The sequence below is a fragment of the Bos taurus genome, chromosome 18, assembly GCF_002263795.3.
Source record: "Bos taurus isolate L1 Dominette 01449 registration number 42190680 breed Hereford chromosome 18, ARS-UCD2.0, whole genome shotgun sequence".
NCBI classification, from domain to species: Eukaryota; Metazoa; Chordata; class Mammalia; order Artiodactyla; family Bovidae; genus Bos; species Bos taurus.
This window is the reverse complement of record NC_037345.1, coordinates 62,253,661-62,273,212: the sequence shown is the minus strand read 5'-3', so window position 1 is coordinate 62,273,212 and position 19,552 is coordinate 62,253,661. Positions and strand designations below refer to the sequence as shown.

At 57.2% G+C, this 19,552-nt stretch overlaps 3 protein-coding genes and 1 long non-coding RNA gene across 11 annotated transcripts in view; 1 reads left to right on the top strand and 3 right to left on the bottom strand.

Moving 5' to 3' along the window:
* Nucleotides 1-154: 154 nt before the first annotated feature.
* Nucleotides 155-3,932, bottom strand: TNNI3 (troponin I3, cardiac type). Its single transcript, NM_001040517.1, has 8 exons — nt 3,773-3,932; nt 3,458-3,473; nt 3,222-3,308; nt 2,751-2,792; nt 2,341-2,472; nt 1,881-1,970; nt 1,036-1,212; nt 155-308 (listed from the first exon to the last, which is right to left on the bottom strand). Exons 1-8 carry the CDS (start codon nt 3,781-3,783, stop codon nt 225-227), a joined length of 639 nt encoding a protein of 212 aa, NP_001035607.1. The 5' UTR covers nt 3,784-3,932; the 3' UTR covers nt 155-224.
* A 1,012-nt stretch (nt 3,933-4,944) lies between these two features.
* Nucleotides 4,945-11,843, bottom strand: DNAAF3 (dynein axonemal assembly factor 3). Of its 6 annotated transcripts, XM_005219685.5 has the most exons (12): nt 11,510-11,637; nt 11,317-11,421; nt 10,911-11,053; nt 10,464-10,557; nt 8,447-8,604; nt 7,983-8,165; nt 7,532-7,657; nt 7,318-7,440; nt 6,767-6,896; nt 6,011-6,254; nt 5,767-5,841; nt 4,945-5,682 (listed from the first exon to the last, which is right to left on the bottom strand). In XM_005219685.5, the coding sequence occupies exons 2-12, from the start codon at nt 11,399-11,401 to the stop codon at nt 5,274-5,276; spliced, it is 1,770 nt and encodes a 589-aa protein (XP_005219742.4). In that variant the 5' UTR covers nt 11,402-11,421; nt 11,510-11,637; the 3' UTR covers nt 4,945-5,273. The 6 variants fall into 6 exon arrangements, with proteins under 6 accessions (XP_005219742.4, XP_059733613.1, XP_059733616.1 ...); XM_059877630.1 differs by lacking the exons at nt 11,317-11,421; nt 11,510-11,637 and adding an exon at nt 11,687-11,843; XM_059877633.1 differs by lacking the exons at nt 11,317-11,421; nt 11,510-11,637 and adding an exon at nt 11,687-11,842 and having other exon boundaries at nt 6,011-6,122.
* Nucleotides 11,844-14,061: 2,218 nt separating this feature from the next.
* Nucleotides 14,062-19,552, bottom strand: part of SYT5 (synaptotagmin 5) — a 6,717-nt gene continuing 1,226 nt past the window's right edge. The window contains exons 2-9 of one of the 2 annotated variants that reach the window (XM_005219706.5): nt 19,333-19,435; nt 18,609-18,781; nt 16,665-16,784; nt 16,386-16,553; nt 15,907-16,074; nt 15,593-15,707; nt 15,199-15,332; nt 14,062-14,622 (exon numbers count right to left, since the gene is read on the bottom strand). In XM_005219706.5, the coding sequence (XP_005219763.1) occupies nt 14,422-14,622; nt 15,199-15,332; nt 15,593-15,707; nt 15,907-16,074; nt 16,386-16,553; nt 16,665-16,784; nt 18,609-18,781; nt 19,333-19,411 (1,158 nt within the window). In that variant the 5' untranslated portion in view covers nt 19,412-19,435 and the 3' untranslated portion in view covers nt 14,062-14,421. 2 annotated transcript variants of the gene reach the window in all.
* Nucleotides 16,048-19,552, top strand: part of LOC132342882 (uncharacterized) — a 25,645-nt gene continuing 22,140 nt past the window's right edge. The window contains exon 1 of one of the 2 annotated variants that reach the window (XR_009491459.1): nt 16,048-16,137. This is a non-coding gene — a long non-coding RNA (uncharacterized lncRNA). The remainder of the gene's footprint in view (nt 16,138-19,552) is intronic. The other variant, XR_009491461.1, reaches the window with a different exon arrangement.

Sequence of the window (19,552 nt, the reverse complement as noted above, 5' to 3'; positions counted from 1 at the left end):
CTTGGTCTCCTTGGTCTCGGCACCTCTGTGTCCTCGCACGTGGATACTCAACTCTGCTCCTGCTGTGCTTTTGTGCCGCTCCTACCCCGAGTTCTCCAGCCTCTCCCACACCTAACCGCCCGCCCTGCCCCCAGGAGTAGATAGACAGCCACCCTCAACTCAGAGAGAAGCTTTATTCCTCGGGGTCATCCTCGAGGCCAGGGTCAAGGCAGAGGGCAGTCAGCTCAGCCCTCAAACTTCTTCTTGCGGCCTTCCATTCCACTCAACGCGTCAATGTTCTTGCGCCAGTCTCCCACCTCTCGGTTTTCCTGGTGGGGGGGGGGTCAGAGGTTAGTGTGTCTTCCTGGTAGCCTCCACTTGCCCTCCTGCCTGCTGGGTCACTTGTTCCAGATGCCCATTGCAGGGTCTAGTTCTGGAATACGTCTTATCCCCTCAGACAATCTTTTCCAATATGCCCCACTTCCTGTCTCCCTCCTGTACTTCCTGTCTCCCTCCTGCACTTCCTGTCACCCTCCTGCACTTCCTATCTCCCCTTGGATTTCCTGTCTCCCTCCTGCACTTCCTGTCTCCCTCCTGCACTTGCTCTCTCACTCATATACTTCCTGTCTCCCTCATGCACTTCCTGATTCCTTGTCACTTCCATTCTCTCTAATGCACTTCCTGTCTTTCTCTTCTACATCCTGTCTTACTCTTGCATTTCCTGTACCCCTCCTAGACTTCCTGCGGAGGACCCTTCACCCTCAGGCTGGGTCCTAGGATTGCTGCCCACTACCTCCTCCCCTGGGACTTCCCTGGTGGCTCAGATGGTAGTGTCTGCCTATAATGCAGGAGACCCAGGTTCAATCCCTGGGTCAGGAAGATCTCCTGGAGAAGGAAATGGCAACCCACTCCAGTATTCTTGCCTGGAAAATCCCATGGACAGAGGAGCCTGGTGGGCTACAGTCCATGGGGTCGCAAAGAGTTGGACACGACTGAGCGACTTCACTTTCACCTCCTCCCCTAAGCACCCCCTTTCCTGGACCGAGCCACACTCACCTTCTCCGTGTCCTCCTTCTTCACCTGCTTGAGGTGGGCCCTCAGGTCTAAGGTCTCCTTAGCCCTGGCACCCAGCAGTGCCTGCATCATGGCATCTGCAGAGATCCGCACTCTACGCAGAGTGGGCCGCTTAAACTTGCCCCGAAGGTCAAAGATCTTCTGGTTCAGATCTGCAATCTGGGCAAAGCCATAAAGGGAGATGGAGACCCCCCTCCTCTTCCTCCTTGCCTCACTTCTCCACCCTACACTTCTCTCCTATCCCTAGCCAGGCTCTCCCTAGTTCAGGCCTCTACTACCTTCAGGATGAAATCCAAGCTCCCCATCCTGTAATTGGATCCCCAATTTGCCTCAGCCTCATCTCGGAAAACCACCGACACATCCCAGTCCAGCTACACTCATCTCACAGGTCCCTGGCCCACACTTGAGCTGACTTACCAACACTTGAGGCTCCAGCCACAAATGTTCACAAACATATTTCCTACTTTGTCCCCTCCTGGCTTTTGTGCTCATCCCTGACCCTTCACTTTCACTTTTCACTTTTCACTTTCATGCATTGGAGAAGGAAATGGCAACCCACTCCAGTGTTCTTGTCTGGAGAATCCCAGGGATGGGGGAGCCTGGTGGGCTGCCGTCTATGGGGTCACACAGAGTCGGACATGACTGAAGCGACTTAGCAGCTGACCTATTGTGCTCATCCTTCTGGCCCCTCCCTGCCAGGTTCACAGAGTTGTCCTGCGTTTCCTGGTGTCTGCAGCTGTAAGCAGCTGCAAGGGGCCAGGCTGAGACCAGAGCCTGAGGCATCCCACCCTACCCCGAAGGGACACAGGCGGCCCAGTGCCTCCCACCTCAGTGATGTTCTTAGTGACTTTCGCCTCCACGTCGTATCTCTCCTCATCCACCTTGTCCACACGAGCGTGGAGCTGTCGGCACAAGTCCTGGTGGAGGAATGCGGTGTGTGTAGTGAGGAGAAAACCCAGGGGTTTGGACTCCTGGGTCTGAGGGAGGAGGGGTTGGGGACCTGGAGGAGTAGATTGAAGCCAGACCCTGGGGAACTTTAGAGTCAGAGGTTCTGAGAATCTGGACTGGAGTTGGGCTGGAGGAACCAGTCTCTGGGTTTTGAGGTTGTAGGCAGCTGCAGGCCACATTTCTGAACTCCTAAGGGTGAGGATTGGCAAATTGGACACGAACGTCCTGGGAAGAGTGGGGGCATCGGTAAGTATACCCCTGAGTCCCAAGGGACGCAAGATCGGACACTAGGAACCTGGGAGCCCAGGCTGGGACGGAGTCCCTGGTTAGAACCAGTACCTGGAGCTCCGCGAAGCCCAGCCCGGCCAACTCCAGAGGCTGGCACCGTGTGCTCAGAGCGCGCCCCTTCTCTCCTCGCCGCTCCTCAGCCTCCCGCTCCAGTTCCTGCTTTGCAATCTGCAGCATCAGGGTCTAGGGAGGGGGTGCCGGGAACCGCGGCCCAGTATTGGGATGAGGACGCTGCGGGGTAGTCACCCTCATCGGACCCTGCCCTCTAATCCCAGGCCGGCTTCCAGAGACCTGCCCCCTCCAGCTTGATGTCCATCATTCCCAGGCCCCAGACCTCCCTGGCAGGGCCACCTTCCCGCCAAACTTTTCAGGTCCCGCCCAGTCGCTCACCCGAAGCCCCACCCCAACATCCAAGACCCGCCCCCTGAAGACACCTAGCCTTCCCCCGGGCTCATCCGCACCTTCAGCTGCAGTTTCCTTGAGGCGGAGATCTTAGACTTTTTCTGCCGGGGTAAGACAGCAAGGAAGGATGAGGGAGGAAGATTCGAAGGAGGACGGCGGGAGGAGCATCAGAGCCCCGCCCCCTCAAGTCAGGTCTCTCTCCAACTCCAGCCCGCGGGAAGCCACGCCCCTCATCCCCATCCACCAATCTGGGGCCTGTAGATAGGCTCCGCCCACCGTCTCTAAGCGATCTCTGGTCCAGAGACGGCGGGACTCCGCCCATAGGCAAGCTCGCACCAATCAGACGCCGGCCCTCTGCTAAGCCCGTCCCATGAAAGCCTTCCTCCTCTTGGGCTCCGCCCACAACCGAAGTCCCGTGAGGGCCCTGGCTCCGCCCCGCCTCCCCAGGACGCCGGTGCCCTAAGAACCTCAATCCAGACCCTGCGAGCCCCCCCGACCGGCCCCGCGCCCTCGCTGGCCCCCGACCTCACCTTGGCGTGCGGCTCCGTAGCGTAGGCGCGGTAGTTGGCAGACGAGCGGCGTCGGACAGGAGGGGGCGCGGGGACCGTGTCCCCTGCCTGGGGTTGGGGGAACGGAGCTGAGTGACCACGGGAACCCCCCCGCAACCCGTCTCCGTGCCATCTTCCAGGGCTGCAGTCTCTCTCCCCAGAGCCCTTCCCGCAGTCCCCTCCCCGGGCACGCGGGGCCAGCCCACGCCCGCTCTCACCGTACTGCCGCCGCTCCTGGAGGGAGAGAAACCAGGAAAGGGGGTTACTGGTGGGCCTGGGTCCTGTCTAGTCTGTGTCCCAAGGGACCCCATAGGCCCTTCTGACCACAGATCCGGCCTACCAGCTCCCCATTCTCGGCTCCTAGGGTTTGGAGTCCCAAACTCTCACCTCATTCGGACACCCGGGTTTCCTGTCCTTACCTCCCTTCTCAGACCGGAGTCCAGGCTCACAACTCTCACCCCTCACAGGGACCCGGGAGATAACCCCCCACCCGCCTCCGGCCTCAGGAGCCCAGGTTACCAGTCCTCACTCACCGGTCCGCCATGCTGGGTCTCAGGCCAGGAGCTGAGGGAGGCAGAACCCTGGGGGCAAGGAGCTCTTGGACGGTCAGGGAGGGAGCGTCCGGAGTGACCTTGAAGGCCCCTGGGACTTGTCTCGTCCGGTCTGCTCCAACCTCACTGAGGACACTGAGATAAAGGGCGAGGACGGAGACTAAATATACTGCTGCCCCCTCCTCTCCCTGCCCAGGATTCGAGATAACGGGGCGCGTGAGGGGTGGGGCGGGCCATGCTCCAGCTGGATCACCCCTTCACCTTGGCGGCCTGGGAATCCAGCCCCTTCTCCCTCAGACCCAGGGGTTCAGGCCCCCAGCCCCTCCTCCCTCAGACCTGGGGATCCAGGTCCCCCGCCCCTTCTCCCTCAGACCTGGGGGTCCAGACCCCCCACCCCTTCTCCCTCAGACCCAGGAGTCTAGGCCCTGCCCCTTCACTAAATTGCAGTCTCCTTGAGGACTGGAACTTCTTCACCGTGTTATGCTCAGTTTCAGTGCCCCAAACCTGTTACCCAATCAGTAAAGTTTGCTGATTTACTTGAGGATACACGTGTGGGGTGTGCCCAGGCTTTCAGCAGTTCATTCATTCAGTCGTGTCCGACTCTGCGACCCCATGGACTGCAGCACACCAGTCCATCACCAACTCCCGGAGTTTACACAACTCATGCCCATTGAGTTGGTGATGCCATCCAACCATCTCATCCTCTGTCGTCCCCTTCTCCTCCCACCTTCAATCTTTCACAGCATCAGGATCTTTTCAAATGAGTCAGCTCTTAGCATCATGTGGCCAAAGTATTGGATTTTCAGCTTCAACATCAATCCTTTCAAAGAATATTCAGGACTGATTTCCTTTAGGATGGACTGGTTGGATCTCCTTGCAGTCCAAGGGACTCTCAAGAGTCTTCTCCAACACCACAGTTCAAAAGCATCAATTCTTCAGCACTCAGCTTTCTTTATAGTTCAACTCTCACATCCATACATGACTACTGGAAAAACCATAGCCTTAACTTGACGGACCTTTGTTGTCAAAGTAATGTCTCTGCTTTTTAATATGCTTCAGCAGGTAGCACATAAAAATTCACCTCTTGCTCACCCCCCACATCCCCTCCCTCTCCTATTCTTGGAGACAGACAGGAAAGACACAGACACCTGGAGAAGAGTTCTTGGTTCTCTTTACTTGGACCACCTGAGGGTAGACCAGCCTGTGAGAGGCGACACCCCCAGCCCCCAGTCAGGAATGGGACGCCTGGAGTCAAGGGGACCACGCAGAGGGCCTGAGCAGAGCCCCAAGGCCAGATCTCCAGGCTGTTTTCAGAGTCTGGGCGTGAAAGACAGAACTCAAGAGAACAGTCTAGAATTCTAGGAATAAATATAGAATCCCAGGAATGGAATCCGAAATGCTAGCGACACCTCTGGCACCGAGTGAGACTGCTGAGAGTGTGACTGAGTATTCTAGAGGCGTGTTCTCATTCTATGACCGGAGGTTAGATGTCGGGGATGGGGTATTTGGTTTCTGGAGGAACAGTCTGATTCTCTGATTTGGGGGCCTGACTCCCTGTGGGCGGAACTGAAGCCTCCAAGAGTGAAGCCTGAGACTCTGAGGTCAGTTTGAGGGGTTCAGAGGGTGGGTTCCCCGATTCAAGGGGCTGGGTCCTGTCCTCAGAGGGCGGGTCGGTTGCCTCAAGGGGCGGGGCCAGGACTTCAGGGGGCGGAGTCCCAGATTCCACAGCTGGGTCCTCATGGCCCGGAGCTGAGTCCCCTGCCTTGTAGAAGCGCGCGAAGGTGTCCGAGGGCTTGCCCCCCAACTGTGGGGCGAATCCAGCCGCTTGTGCTAGCTCCCCGACCCGGCTGGAGAACGCCTGCAGCTGCTCCTGCCGCAGGTCCACTAGGAACCTGGAACCAGGAAGCGGCGGGTTAGGGGGCCCCGCTTTCCGCCCCCGGCCTGAAAGTTGCCCGCCCTGCCCTCTGCTGGCTCACTGGGCTAATTCGACAATCAGGCGTCCTCCGGGGGCCACGCAGGCCCCCAGCTCTGCGCTGAGAAGATGGACCATCCTGCGGAGAGAAAAGGGGAAGGCTGAGGCTCGGACTTGGAGGTTCTGAGTGAAGAAGGGAGGCTGGGGACCTGGACACTGATAGAGGAGGGTCTGGGGGCCTGGATTCCTGGGTCTGAGGGAGGAGGGGTTGGGTGAGGAAGACCTGGGCGCCTCCCAGGTCCTCTTACCCACAGGCCACGTAGAGGAGCTGGAACTGTCCCATGTAGCAGCTCTTGTGGTGGAGGGTGTGGGCAGAATCGAGGGACAGGAAGTGGACAGTGAAGGGCTCCGGGGCAGGGGCTGCTGGGGAAGGGAAGACTGGCAGGGTTAGGCAGACACTCGAAGCTTGGAGATGACTCTCCTCGTCCGTCTTCAGGCCTTTTGTCATCCTTTCTCTTGGGTAGATCCCTGGAAACTTCTGGGAAGACTGGCCTGGCAGGCAGAAACCCATTTTACAGACTAGGCAACTGAGATTCACGAGGAGAAAAGAGAGTGGGTGACCCATAGCCACACAAGTCATTAATTCACCCGGGAGGGCCAACCTAGGTAATGGGTAGACGGAGGCACGACCAGATTTGGGGTCGGGGGATTCTCCAACGGTATAATCTGAAACCTAGAAGCTCGTTAAAATGTTCTCAGCCTCTTGAATATCTGCACGTGGGATCATAATTCTGCTAATTCTGCTACTGGAATTCAGAATGGTATGAATGGTGTCAAGAGTTGGAAAAGGGAGAGAAATTCAAAGAGAAGAGTGAAAAACAGACCGGATGTCGGGAAGGGGAGGTCACTTGTCCAGGCTTTAGACACCGAACCGATCCATGCTTGGACTTCAAATACCCGGAGCCTGAAGCCTGGGACGAGGGTCCGGGTCCCGCTCTCCCCCAGATGTGAGCGCCCCAGCCCCGCTTGCCACCTCAAGGGAACAGCCCCGGTCCGCGGCTTACCGGGCTCCGAGCTTCCCTCCGCGCCGCCCTGCACCTGCTCCGGGTCCCCCTCGGCGGCTCTCGGGTGCCCCCACGCGGCCATCTCTCGGAAGAGCTCCGCCACATTGTGCTCGGTGATCTCGCATGCGGTCTTTGGGGGTAGAAGGGGCGTGGCCAGACGCTGAGCTAGGACCGCGGGGCCGCGGTGGCACTGGAGATGCCTAAAGAACGCTCCCCTTCCCACGCCCCCACCCCCAGAGAAGGCATCTGGCGGACGCACTTAGATTTCCAGACTGGGCCTGGGAAGTAGAGGGGTGGGGCTGTCACGTGGACGTAGCGAGGGGCGGGGCCCCGGGCTGCAAGGCCCCGGGCTGCAAGGCCCCGGGCTGCAAGGCCCCGGGCTGCAAGGCCCCGGGCTGCAAGGCCCCGGGCTGCAGGGGCGGGGGCGGGGCCTGGGCTGCAGGGGCGGGGCCCAGGCGTCGGGGGTGGGGCCCTGAAGGCGGGGGCGGGGCCCGGGCGGCAGGGCGGGGCCTTGCGTACCCTCTCGGGCCCCAGCACCTCCAGCCTCAAACCTTGACCGGCTGCCCGTTGCTGGTCCTCAGGAGGGTCTCGTCGTCCGCTTCGATGCCGAAGGCCACGAAGGGCCCCGTGGCGATGTCCCCCCAATACCCGCGCGCTGCCACGCGCTCCCCGCGCTGGGAAAGCAGGGAGAGAGGATAATGTTGGGGAACTCGGATTGTGGGGCTCCCCAGCCTCTAGAATCAGCAGCAGCCAGGGAGCACGCACGTGGCTCAGGAGGCGACCGGACGCCAGGGTCCGGTTGGGCACGTGATAGGCGCTGGAGTCTCTGAGTTCAAAGGCGACGCCCGTGTCCCTCCAGCGCCTGAACTCGCGGGTGTGGATGACTCGGGCCTGGAGGGAGCGGGGAGCGAGGAAAGAGGCCTCTGTGAAACTTACAGGCCCCAGCCCCGCCTTCTCCACCCCCAGGACCCGAGACCCTAGCCTCGCTTCCTCCACCCCCAGGACCGGGACCCCAGCCCTTCCTCCTCCACCCCTAGGACAGGGGACCCCAGCCCTTCCTCCCCCACCCCCAGGACAGGGGACCCCAGTCCCGCCTCCTCCACCCCTAGGACAGGGGACCCCAGCCCTTCCTCCCCCACCCCCAGGACAGGGGACCCCAGTCCCGCCTCCTCCACCTCCAGGACCCGGGACCCCAGCCCCGCCCCCCAGTCCTCACCCCGCGGTCGTGCAGCTTCATATGCAGGTCCCAGTCGCTGACGCCGTGCCGGGCGTCGTACCGGGAGCCCAGGTACTGGCGCAGCCTCGAGTCCCACAGGCGGCTCATGGGGAAAGCCTCCGGCCCCTTCTCCCCTCCGGCCCAGAAACGGAACACGGCCTCCAGGGCGTCGCGTTCGCGGAACTGCGCGGCCAGGCCGGTGTGGGGGAGAACGAGGGAGAGGGGGCTGCAGGGACCGTGGCGTCTCCCCCCGACCCTCCCTTCCCCCGCGGGGCGTGGGAAACGATTCTCGCGGCTCTCCGCTGAAGGGACCGAGGCTCTGAGAGCAGAGGCCACCCCCTGGGCCATATGACCCGGTGGGAGCCCGGGAGCCCTCAGGCCGCTCCATCCACGCAGACCCTGTTGGACGGCCCGGCCGCCACCCGGGTCCCGGGCGGGGACTGTCGGAGGCCGCGCAGAGGCACCTTGAGGGCGCCCAGGCTGAGCCAAGGCAGCTGCTCCGCCAGGCGGTCAGGTTCCGGCACCAGGTGAGCCAGGCGGCCGGCCTGGGCGCGCACGAAGGCGGCCACCGGGGGGCGCAGCAGCGCGTTCCCCCACACCTCCAGGAAGGTCTCGCTCCTCTCTGCCGGGAGTAGGGAGAAAATAATGGAGGGAGCCGAGGGGTGAGTCCACACGTGAGATCCGTGACGGCGACGCCACTTTATAGAGATGGTATTCTTCCATAGTCGTGTAATGAACATGGCGGACCCAGGCAAGTCCCCCACCCATCCCAAAAGCTAAAACATGAAGAGTAATTTACACCTCACCTGGGTCTCCTCGCCTATTCCTACCAACCCCCCGCCCCGCAGGTAACCCCAATCCTGAATTTCCTGCTTAAGTTTCTCTTGACTTACAAAAGGAAAGATTAAAAAAAAAAAAAAAGGAAAGGTTATATAGAGATGGAGATGAAGATTTATGTGTGTTAGCAGAATCCTGTAAGACAGAACTAGGGCTTCCCCGGTGGCTCAGCAGGAAAGAATCTGCCTGCTAATACAGGAGACCAAGGTTCGATCCCTGGATCAGGAAGATCCCCTGGAGAAGGGAATGGCAACCCCGTCCAATATTCCTGCTTGGGAAATCCCATAGACACAGGAGCCTGGCAGGCTACAGTCCACAGGGTTGCAAAGAGTTGGACACGACTAAGACTGGAGAAGGCAATGGCACCCCACTCCAGTACTGTACTCTAGCCTGGAAAATCCCACGGACGGAGGAGCCTGGTGAGCTACAGTCCAGTGGGGTCGCTAAGAGTCAGACACGACTGAGCGACTTCACTTTCACTTTTCACTTTCATGCATTGGAGAAGGAAATGGCAACCCACTCCAGTGTTCTTGCCTGGAGAATCCCAGGGACGGGGGAACCTGGTGGGCTGCCATCTATGGGGTCGCACAGAGTCGGACACGACTGAAGCAACTTAGCAGCAGCAGCAGCAGCAGCAGCAGCAGAGCGACTAAGACAGAACTATTTACCTTTAGTTGTATACACAATATATATCGATATCAACATATAGTTTCATTTTAGTTGTTTAAGAACCTTATAAGAGAGAACGATATACTTTTAGTTTGGTTAGATAAGTTCTAGTTTAAGAGCCTTTACAAGGTGCATTAAGAAATCTGTGCAATGTCTTCTGAAAGCCCTGGGCTGTTAATGACACCTACCATCCTTAATCATGGTAACAATAATCGCTAATATGTGTGGAGTCTATATCATAAGCCAGGAGCCATGCATTTTTTTTTTTCATTAAACCCTTATTAAGAATTCTATGGCAGAAGAACTTTTAGGATCTTCATTTTATAAATGTAGAAACAGAAGCCCAGAAAGGGATAGACACTAGCCCAAGGTCACACAGCAAGCAGAGTCAGAATTTGAACACAGCCTGCCTGAGTCTAGGGGGGAACAATTGGCTCTAGGCACCAAGCTGAAGTTTTTGTTACTGGAAAACAAGTCAATTTCCCACCCAAATCCTCCTCCTCCTTTCCTTGTTATAGTCTCACTTCCAAGGATGCCTCCTCCAGGCAGATTCCCTGGGGTTCATACCTCTCACTAGGGGAGACTCAGGCCTGAGGGAGGCTTTAGGCAGGACAGAGTTCAGCTCAGCCAAATGGTCCCCACATCCGGGGGACTCATGACCTCTCAGGAAGTCCCTGGATCTCTTTTGGGCTTCTCCCTCATCAGGAGGTTTTGAATGCTTACACTGTGTTACGCACAGTTCTGAGAGTTTTATGTGGATTATCTCCTGGAATTCTCTGAATGATTCTCGGAAGCATTCTTTTTAGCCCCATTTCAAAGGTAGGAAGAGCTGAAGCTGACAGGGCTACCAAGTGAGTGAGCAAGTGATGGAATAGGAAACAATGTGCATCGTGCTTAATTTCACCATTGAAATGCTAGAACTCCTGCAGGAAGGGGGAAGGGGCTGGGGGCCAGATGGCCTGGATCTTTGCTGACCTTGCAGCCCCATCTTCTCAGGATCCTCCAGGGCTAGGCTGAAGATCAGTATGTGTCGGGCTACAGCTTCCAGATTATTCTCCAGCACATAAAACTAAAAGGACGGGCAGGGAAGAACAATTCTGAGATCTGGGTCCCTGGCTCCCAACAGACCCAGGAGTGGGAAACCTCAGCCCCCTCCTCCCACAGGACCCCGGAGGCTCGTGCACCAGTCCCGCTCTTTCAATCACAGAAACGTGGGCACTCAGAACCCTCCTCTCCGTCACTACTCAGGAGGCCCCATCTTTAGACACTTCCCCACTTCAACCCAGGAGCCCCCAACTCCAGCCCCATCCTTCCCCAGGACCTAGGAGTCTGGGTCCCCAGCTCCCTCCTCCCTCAAGGACTCAGGAAACTGGGCTCTCATCTTCATCCTCCTCCTTCCAAGACCCCATAATCCCAGCTCACATGGAACCTCCTTCGAGGCCAGAGAGCTGCCCGGGCCAAGGTCCGTAGCAGGTGCCGCCCATCCACTGAACCCAACAGCAGGACATTTAGCTCGGGGGTCTCATGCTCTGTTTCGGCCTGCGAATCTGGATCCACAGGAGGACCTGATAAGATGATAGCAGGCTGGAGTTTGCGGCCTGGAGAGCGTCCCCTGCAGCCACCCTCAGCAGGACTTGGACCCCTGGCCTCGGTTTCAACCGGAGCTGTGCCTCTAAGCGTTCCGGAACTTGGAGTCCACAGAGGCATCTAGGCTGCCCACTGGGCGGAGGGCGCCCTTGGAGCCCCCGAGAACGTTAGCGCGCTGTCTGCCAGGCTGTGAAGGCAGCGGCTGCGTCGCAAGATTTGTGATCCTGAGCGGGGGGCTCACTCTCAGCCTGCAGGTCCACTGCCGGGGACAGGCCCCACCAGGACACAGAGCCAAAGCCCGTGCCCGAGCCTGCCGGTGTAGTCATCGCCGTGCGGTCCGGACAACCTGGGAATCCCCAAACATCGAGTCTCCGTTGCCCACCCGTTCCCCTCGCACCTGCCCCGACTTCTCGCCCCTTCCACACCCGCCTCACCTTTATCTTTCCAAATAACCCGAGACACCCCCTCCCTCCCCGCTCGGGGCTGCGCTAAGGTCCGAAGGGCCCTCCTCAACTGCTGCCCATAGTCCCCGCCCTTTTCAACTATTCGGCCATTGGGAGTGTGCGGGTTGGCACCGCCGCGATCAACTGGCCAATGAGAGTGAGCGAGACCTGCCGGATGCGAACTTTTGGCCAATGGAAGCGCTGACGGACGACCACCCGGACTTGTGGGCTTGTGGGCTTGAGGGCTTGAGGACGCGGTCGTCATGACAACAGAGCTGGCGAAGGGGCGGGGCCAGGAGAGGCTGGGACGGAGCCTGGGGCGGTCCAAATTTATTGAAGTAGAAGGCCTGGACCGATCCAACATTTAGACAGAACGGAACCGAATCTTCATAAACCCAAGTTAAAATGAGGTGAACTAGACCTCAAACTCGGAGAAGGCAATGGCACCCCACTCCAGTACTTTTACCTGGAAAATCCCACGGACAGAGGAGCCTGGTAGGCTGCAGTCCATGGGGTCGCTAAGAGTCGGACGCGACTGAGCGACTTCACTTTCACTCTTCACTTTCATGCATTGGAGAATGAAATGGCAACCCACTCCAGTGTTCTTGCCTTGAGAATCCAAGGGACGGGGGAGCCTGGTGGGCTGCTGTCTTTGGGGTCGCACAGAGTCGGACACGACTGAAGCGACTTAGCAGCAGCAGCAGCAGACCTCAAACTGTACACTTCTGTGTCCCCATTTTCGCTCTCACCCTGGCTCTACCACACAGGACTTTTCTTACCAGGTGGAAACACAGCCAAGTGCTGGGACCAGCTAGCACTGGCCCCTGGTTGCTAAATTTTAGGGAACTTTGTGACCTGGTTGTTACACACAATCATTACTAAAAATTAGTTTTACTAAATTAATTACTAAAATTTAAATTCAGTAAAATACATTAAATAAAAGTAAGCATACTCAAAATTCACCACTTCCTAGTTTATTTTACTATTATCAATGGTCTCAAGGTTAGTTACAACTATTGTACCTGTAGGAAGAAAATGCTATTTTAATGCAGTCGTTTAAGACATGAAATTGGCAAGCTATGACCACAGGCTATCTACTTTTGTAAATAAAGCTTTATTACAACAGGATCAGGATTAGACTAGTGCAGAGAGACCCAAGTGAAGGGTCAGATCCTGCCATTAATTTTTTAATATTTTTCCGTCTTGGATTTCTTTTTTGCATTAGTTTGGATTTTTCTTTAAAAATTGCAGTAAGGGCTTCCCTGGTGGCCCAGTGGTTGAGAATCCCCCTTGCAATTCTATGCAATGAGTTGACTCCCACAAGGTCAGGGACTCAAGTGAGACACGTCTCTAGATCATCCCCACCACTCAGCTCAGGGAACAGCACCCACGGAGCGCTAGCTCTCTGCCTCCTCTCCTCACCCAGGTGCATGAATTTAGACAAGTCAGTCACCCTTTCCATGCCTCCATTTCCCTCTCTGTAAAGTGGGAATGGTAACATGAAGTCAGCAGACGAGTGGTGGACTGAATGGGGGTCTGTCTGCCTGGTGAGGACAGTCCTGGGCGCTGGGAAGGAAATGATGATTGAGTCCCTCCGGGGTTCTAGTCCCTCAGCCCACTGGAGCCCCAGATGCTGACTTTCTCCAGCGAGGCTTACTGCCTTTCATCCTCATCACCACCACTCTCCAAAACACTTCCTCCACAGAGGAGCCAGAGACTCCTTAAAAGTAGACCAAGCAGGCCACTTCCCTCTAAAACCTCCTGAGGGTCCTCACTGCAGGTACATACAATCCCAGTGATCTGGCTCTTGGCTGTGTCTCATTTTTTTTTGGGGGGGGGGCGCATTTTGGCCACCGTATGTGAAGAACTGACTCATTGGGAAAGACCCTGATGCTGGGAAAGATTGGAGGCGGGAGAAGAAGGGGAAGACAGAGGATGAGATGGTTGGATGGCATCACTGACTCGATGGACATAAGTTTGAGTAGCCTCCGGGAGTTGGTGATGGACAGGGACGCCTGGCATGCTGCAGTCCTTGGGGTCACAAAGAGTCGGACACGACTGAGCAACTGAACTGACTGACTGATGACACATGCCTTCTGAGATCTTAGTTCCCTGACCAGAGATTGAAACTGCACCCTAGATGATGAAAGGAAGGGGGAAAAAAGGGAGGGAAACATGGGTATGAAAATCTACATAAATCATGGGCAAGGGAGCAGATAAATTCCTGAATAACTAAATGAATTCTCACTGACTCCTCAGAGCAAACATGCGGTAGGTATTACCATTATCACGATTTTTTCAGATGAGGAAACAAGCTTTGAGGGCTGAGTGAATGAACCGATGAAGAAGTGAATGGGAGAGTGGGTTGGTGACAGGGTGGATGGATGAAGGGGTGGTGAGTGGGTGGGTGAGTTTCTGTGTGTATTTCCAGGATGGGCAGCCCTGTCCTCGCCCTTGTGTGATCCCGCCCCTGGAGGGCCCCTCTTGGGTTCCCAGCCCCCACCCCTGTGCACCCCCATCAAGGAGATTCGGTCCAGGCCAGCAAAGTTGCTGAGTATTTATTTGGTCCCAGGAGTGGTGCAGGAATCAGACTGGGGACAGGAGTGGGTGATCCTGTGCAGGAAAGGGGCACTGGGAGCCACGGGGATAGTAGGCTGGGATCACTGATTGTCAAAGCAGAGGGCGGGACCCTGGGATCGGGGGAGGCCAGATTGCCTCCCTTTTCCCAGGGGCCCCTGGGGCTTCTGGGTATGTGCTGTATCGGGGGAGTTGGCAAGTTATCATGATTGGCATAATGGTGGGGGAGAAGGCAGGAACGGGTAGAGTGGGGAGTGTTGGCCTTAAAGGTGGGCATGGGCGTGGCTTTGGGCAGGGGCCTGGGGTCAGGGGCTTGAGGGTGGGCATCAGGGTGCTGGCGGCGGCCTCACTCGGTCAGGGGGCCGCAGCGAGTGCCACTGGGCGATGGGCCGCCGGGGGTTGGCCAGCATGTCTGCCCAGTGCCGCAGGCCAGCCCCCCCGGCCGCTGCCCCTACAGCCACCCTCCCGATGGCCTCGTTCTTGCCCAGCTTGTCGTAGTCCAGCACAGTCAGCTCCACCTGCACCTTCTGGGTTGGGCAGGGGAGGAAGAGGAGACAGAAAGTGGGGTAACAACGCACACGGAGGGACTCAGTTATCATTGCTAAGGAGACCCCCTCCCTGAGTTCTGGGGAGCCTCCATAGGTGCCTGGGCTAAGGCTTCCTCTGGAGCTGGGAGAGGGAGGGTGTGAGGGCCCTGCTGGATGCTTACAGGAGTGCCCTGGAGTCTTCCTGCCACCAGGTTTTAAAGCAGATAAACCCTCAGGACCTCTGTTGCTCAGAGGCTCCTTAGGGTGCAGGGTCCTAATGGGGGCACATCTTCAAGACTGTTAAATGGGTGGGTGGGCCTGGCCTTAGGGTTGCGGGTCTCTTTTTCTCAGTATCCAGAACTCCTACGGGCGCTGGGCATCCCGTCTTGCTTGGGTGGGCGGGGCTTCCTGGTCCTCATGGGGGAAACTGAGACTGAGAACACAATTAGACCCCCAAGACTTGGCTCCCAGGGGTTGCTAAGGAGGCTCTCCTCCCTTAGCAACGGGGGTTTCTAAGGGCCTGGGACTCAGGGGAAAGGCTGCTCTGGCAGGGGCGGTGGGTAGGTGTGCCCTCACCTGGACCTGGTCACAGGGCACTTCAAAGCTGAAGGCCTCGTTGTAATAGGGGTTCAGAGTGTTCTTCTTGATGGTGGTTTTCTTCTTCCGCACCTTTTTGCCGCCCTGCAGCAGGTGGACCTTGACATACGGATCTGGGGGGAGGGAGGAGGAATCTTACAGCTCCCCTCACTCTGCTAAGTCCAGGAAGAATGCCCGAGGCTCTTCTTCAAGATAGAGACAGCCCACGGACCCCTCAGGCCCCCCTCTCTCTGTGCCCAAATCGAATCTAAATCGTCCACGGCGGCCTGGACCTTCCTCCCCCCGGTGAGACCGGGGACCCAGAAACTGCGGGAGCCTAAGTCTGCGACCCGGCTCCGCCCAACACCGCCGTCGTTTGCGGCTTCCCGCACACCTGACAGTCCCCCCACGTCCATCTTCTTCAGGTTTTTGGCCTCCAGGACGATGACGGTGAGCTTCCCGGCCGTGGGGACATAGCGGAGGGAGAAGCAGATGTCTCCTAGTTTCTCCTGCTGAGAGGGAAAGAGGAACCGGTCCCCGGAGCCCGGGATCCGCCCGCAGCCCCTCTGCTACCTTCCTTCCCGCCCCCTCGGCTCGGAATGGTACGGTCCGGAACGAGCCCCGCCCCCACCCGGACGCCTGTGCTCTGATTGGCCCGGGCCTGGGGTGGGAGGGCCCAGCCGGGGGGGCGTGGCCACGAGCGCTCACCTCCTCGCGAGGCGCCGCCTGCAGCTCGCGCCAGGCCAGCACTGGCCGCCCCAAGTCCACGGAGCTCATGGGGACTCGCACCTCCCCGATGGCGTCGTTGCGGGAGAAGCGGTCGAAGTCGTACACCGCCATGACCAGGATCCGGCCCCCCAGCTCCACGTAGGGGACCTGGGTGAGGGGCGGGAGCAAAGAAAGCACAAAGTGAGGCGCAACACATCCACGTGGAAAGCGGTGAGTGTGGGCAGTGAGGGGCCAAAGGAAGAGTCGGGGGTGTCCATGGAGCCCAAATCGGACAGCCCAAGGGCCAGCGGAGCAGTCCAGGGGCCAGCACTGCTCTCGAAGGGACAGCACAGGGTCCAGTGGAATAGTCCACAGAGCTGGTGGTAGCTGCCACCAGTAAAAGCTGAAGGGACTGGGGCGCCAATGTTCTAGACTGGGGACGGGCTGCCGGGCACGGAGCCCTGAGGCCACGAGCTCACCTTGAAGGCAAAAGTCTCCCCAAAGTGAGGGTTCAGCGTCTGCCGATGCACCCTGGTCTCGTGCCGCCTCCGTTTGTCTGGCAGCAGGTAGACCCGCACGTAGGGATCAGAGGAGCCACCTATGTCCAAGGCTGCCAGTCCCTCAGCTTGCACGATGCCCACCAGCAGCTGGACAGTGATGAGAGGACCCTAGTCTCAGCTTCCCTTCTGGAACCTCCTCCAATAAGGGACTAGAACTCCCGGCGCCCTCCCTCCGTCTCCCTCCGTCTCCACACCCACCTGACCAGTCTGGAAATCATAGTCCAGTGAGTACTGCAGTCGTCCTAGTTCATTCTTCTCAGCCACCTGCTGCCCTGGCCCCGAGGGCGTCGGCTCCAGCTCTTCCACTTCTGGCTGCACCTTAGGGAGCCAGGGGCAAGGGCAGGTGAACTCCTCGCCTGACAGTGGTGTCCTCCAGGCCCCGAAGCCAAGGGAGACAGACTCACAGAACCCTCTGGCTAAACCTGAACGTTTGCAAGCTAAGCAGAGTCGGTGTTTGACTAGTGATGTCTGCCACGGGCGGCGACGCGCCATGGCAACACACAAGGTGGTATGCTGGTCAGTGTTTGATTAGTGATGTCTGCTACCGGTAGCACACATGCGGTGACGCACAGGCAGTGTGTTTGTCATGCCTAGACTAAAAGAACAAGCGCTGACAGCGTCTCGCTGCCTACAGGATGGACGCAGATTTTAGTTCCCACGTTAACGGATGTATTGGGGTGATGGTCCAAATTGCCACGTTGATTAGTGATCTTGGACGGAAAAACATGGAGGGAAAATGGCACATCTAGCGCATGTTTGCCATTCTAAACTAGCACAACGAAGTCCGAAGACTTCTAGTCACTGATTTTCTAAATGCAATGTGAATAGTAGTAGTGGTAGTGTGGTAGAATGCCTTCACTTCAGAGATTCTGACTCAGTAAGTCTGGTGCAAGATCCAGGACTTGCATTTCATCAAGCACCCAAAGTGATTCTGATGCTGACGGGGTTTGGAGCTACCGGCTTTAGGAGAGAGGGCTGGAGACTGAACACCAGGACCCTAAAGGGCATCCCTTACTGGTGATAATTATAACAGCTATTTGTTGAAAAGGGAGGAGAGGAAACACTAGTTATGGACTACGACCTCGAGGCTCAGAGACAGTAAATTTTTCAAGGTCACAGAGCCGGTTACTCTGGGTTGGAAACCTAGGACTCTCTGGCTCCCAGGAGAGCCTCATTCCGCTCTGCATTCAGAGGTATAGTGTTCAGATACCTGGACCTGTAGCTTTCCGCGCCAATGTCCTCTTCCTACTCATGTTTGCATCAACCTCTCCGGACTGCCCTACAACCTCCTCCTTTGTCTCCTTGTCCCAGATCTGTCCTCCAGTGGGTTCCAGGGGATTCATCTTAAAGCCCATGTGATCTTGTCCCTCTCTCGCTCAAAACTTCTGTGGCTCCCAGTTCCCTTCATTATGTGGGTACCACTGAGCTCTTTAGAAGCTTCACCCTCAAACACAGAATATATGCATGTGTGCTAAGTCGCTTCAATGGTGTCCGACTCTTTGTAACCCCATGGACTGTAGCCCATCAGGCTCCTCCATCCACGGGATTCTCCAGGCAAGAATACTGGAGTGGGTTGCTGTGCCCTCCTCCAGGGGATCTTCCCAACCCAGGTATCAAACCCATGTCTCTTATGTCTACTGTATTGGCAGACAGGTTCTTTAACACTGGCGCCACTGGGAAGCCTATAGCACAGTATACCTTTATGCTATATCCCAGCTATTGTGAAAGCTGAGTTTGTTCTCCAAATATCCCTCAGGATCTGGACTCCAAGCCTCAGCACGTGCTCTTCCTTTGAGGTAGAATGTCATTCTCTCTGCTCTCAGTTAACTGAGTCCCTCTGGGTCTCAACACAGAAATCACCTCTGGGAAGCCTTCTCAGACCCTCCGGGCTGTCAGCTAGTTGGTTTCTCTGTGCTCCCATATGCCCCATACTGCCTCTAATGTGGCACATACTGCCCTGTGTTGTGAATGTCTGTGTGAATGTCTGACTTCCCCATCTAATTGGAGGTTCTTGTGAATGTCTGGTTCATCTCCAGGGCCCCAGATCCACTTTAGGGCTAGACACACAGGGGAGCTGCTGGGCTATTGAGAGGAACATGGGCACAGAAACGGCCAGGGCTGAAGGACTGGGTCAGTCCACACCTTGTCTATGTAGCTCCGGCCCAGCTCCTTCACTTCCTGAAGGTGAACCTGGGCTTGGGCCTGGCTCTTCTTGCCCATCCGCCTCCGACAACGCTTCCGGTAGAGACAGAAACAGCAGCTGAAGACGAGGAGGCCTGAGACCAGCACGATGGTGGCCAGAGCCCAGGGGGGCACTGCAGAGGGCATGGAAACAGCAAACACTGAGGCCGGGAGAAGCAACCCGGTCATTCAGACCTGGACCATGTGCTAGCTGAAATCCCGGCCTTGTTTTCCCTCCAGCCATGTGCATTCCATTTTATTCCCATGTTTTCCTTCCAGCTCATCTCATATATAAAACTGAAGCCTTATGGCAGGCTGACACCATCTGGATTTTCTTGCTTATTAGTTCTACCTCCTCTTCTACCCTCATTCTAATTTTTCTGCTCAACCCCTGTGCTTTAAGAAGGTTTAACCTCTCCCCGAGTCTCCCTATGTTTAAAAGAAGGAAGAGGTGGACCTTCCAATTCACCAATCCAAGGTTCCATTCCATTCCACACCCTTGATGTGGGTCTTCATTTTTTTGCAAACCTGTTCCTTATTCATTTCATTTAGATTCCAATCCAGGATTCGTACTATGACGTCACCCGCATTTTCCAGCCCACCAGCCTGAAAACACCCGATCCGGATCCCGCCCCCGAGAATCCCTACGAGGCTTTCCCTCCACTCCGCCCCGGGTCTCGCTCACCGGGGCCGTGGCTGATGCGACTCGAGTCAGGAGGCGTGTCGGGCGATGGAGGCCCGGGTGTTGGGGGCTCCGGGAACATGACGGCGAGGTCTTATGGTTCTTCCTGCGGAGGCACCCAAACGCCTTATCTCCCACACCCACCCTATGAGTCCACTGAGCCCGCCGAACAACAAAGAACTACAACTCCCATCGGCACTCTGGGCGGGCGGCCGTGTGGGAA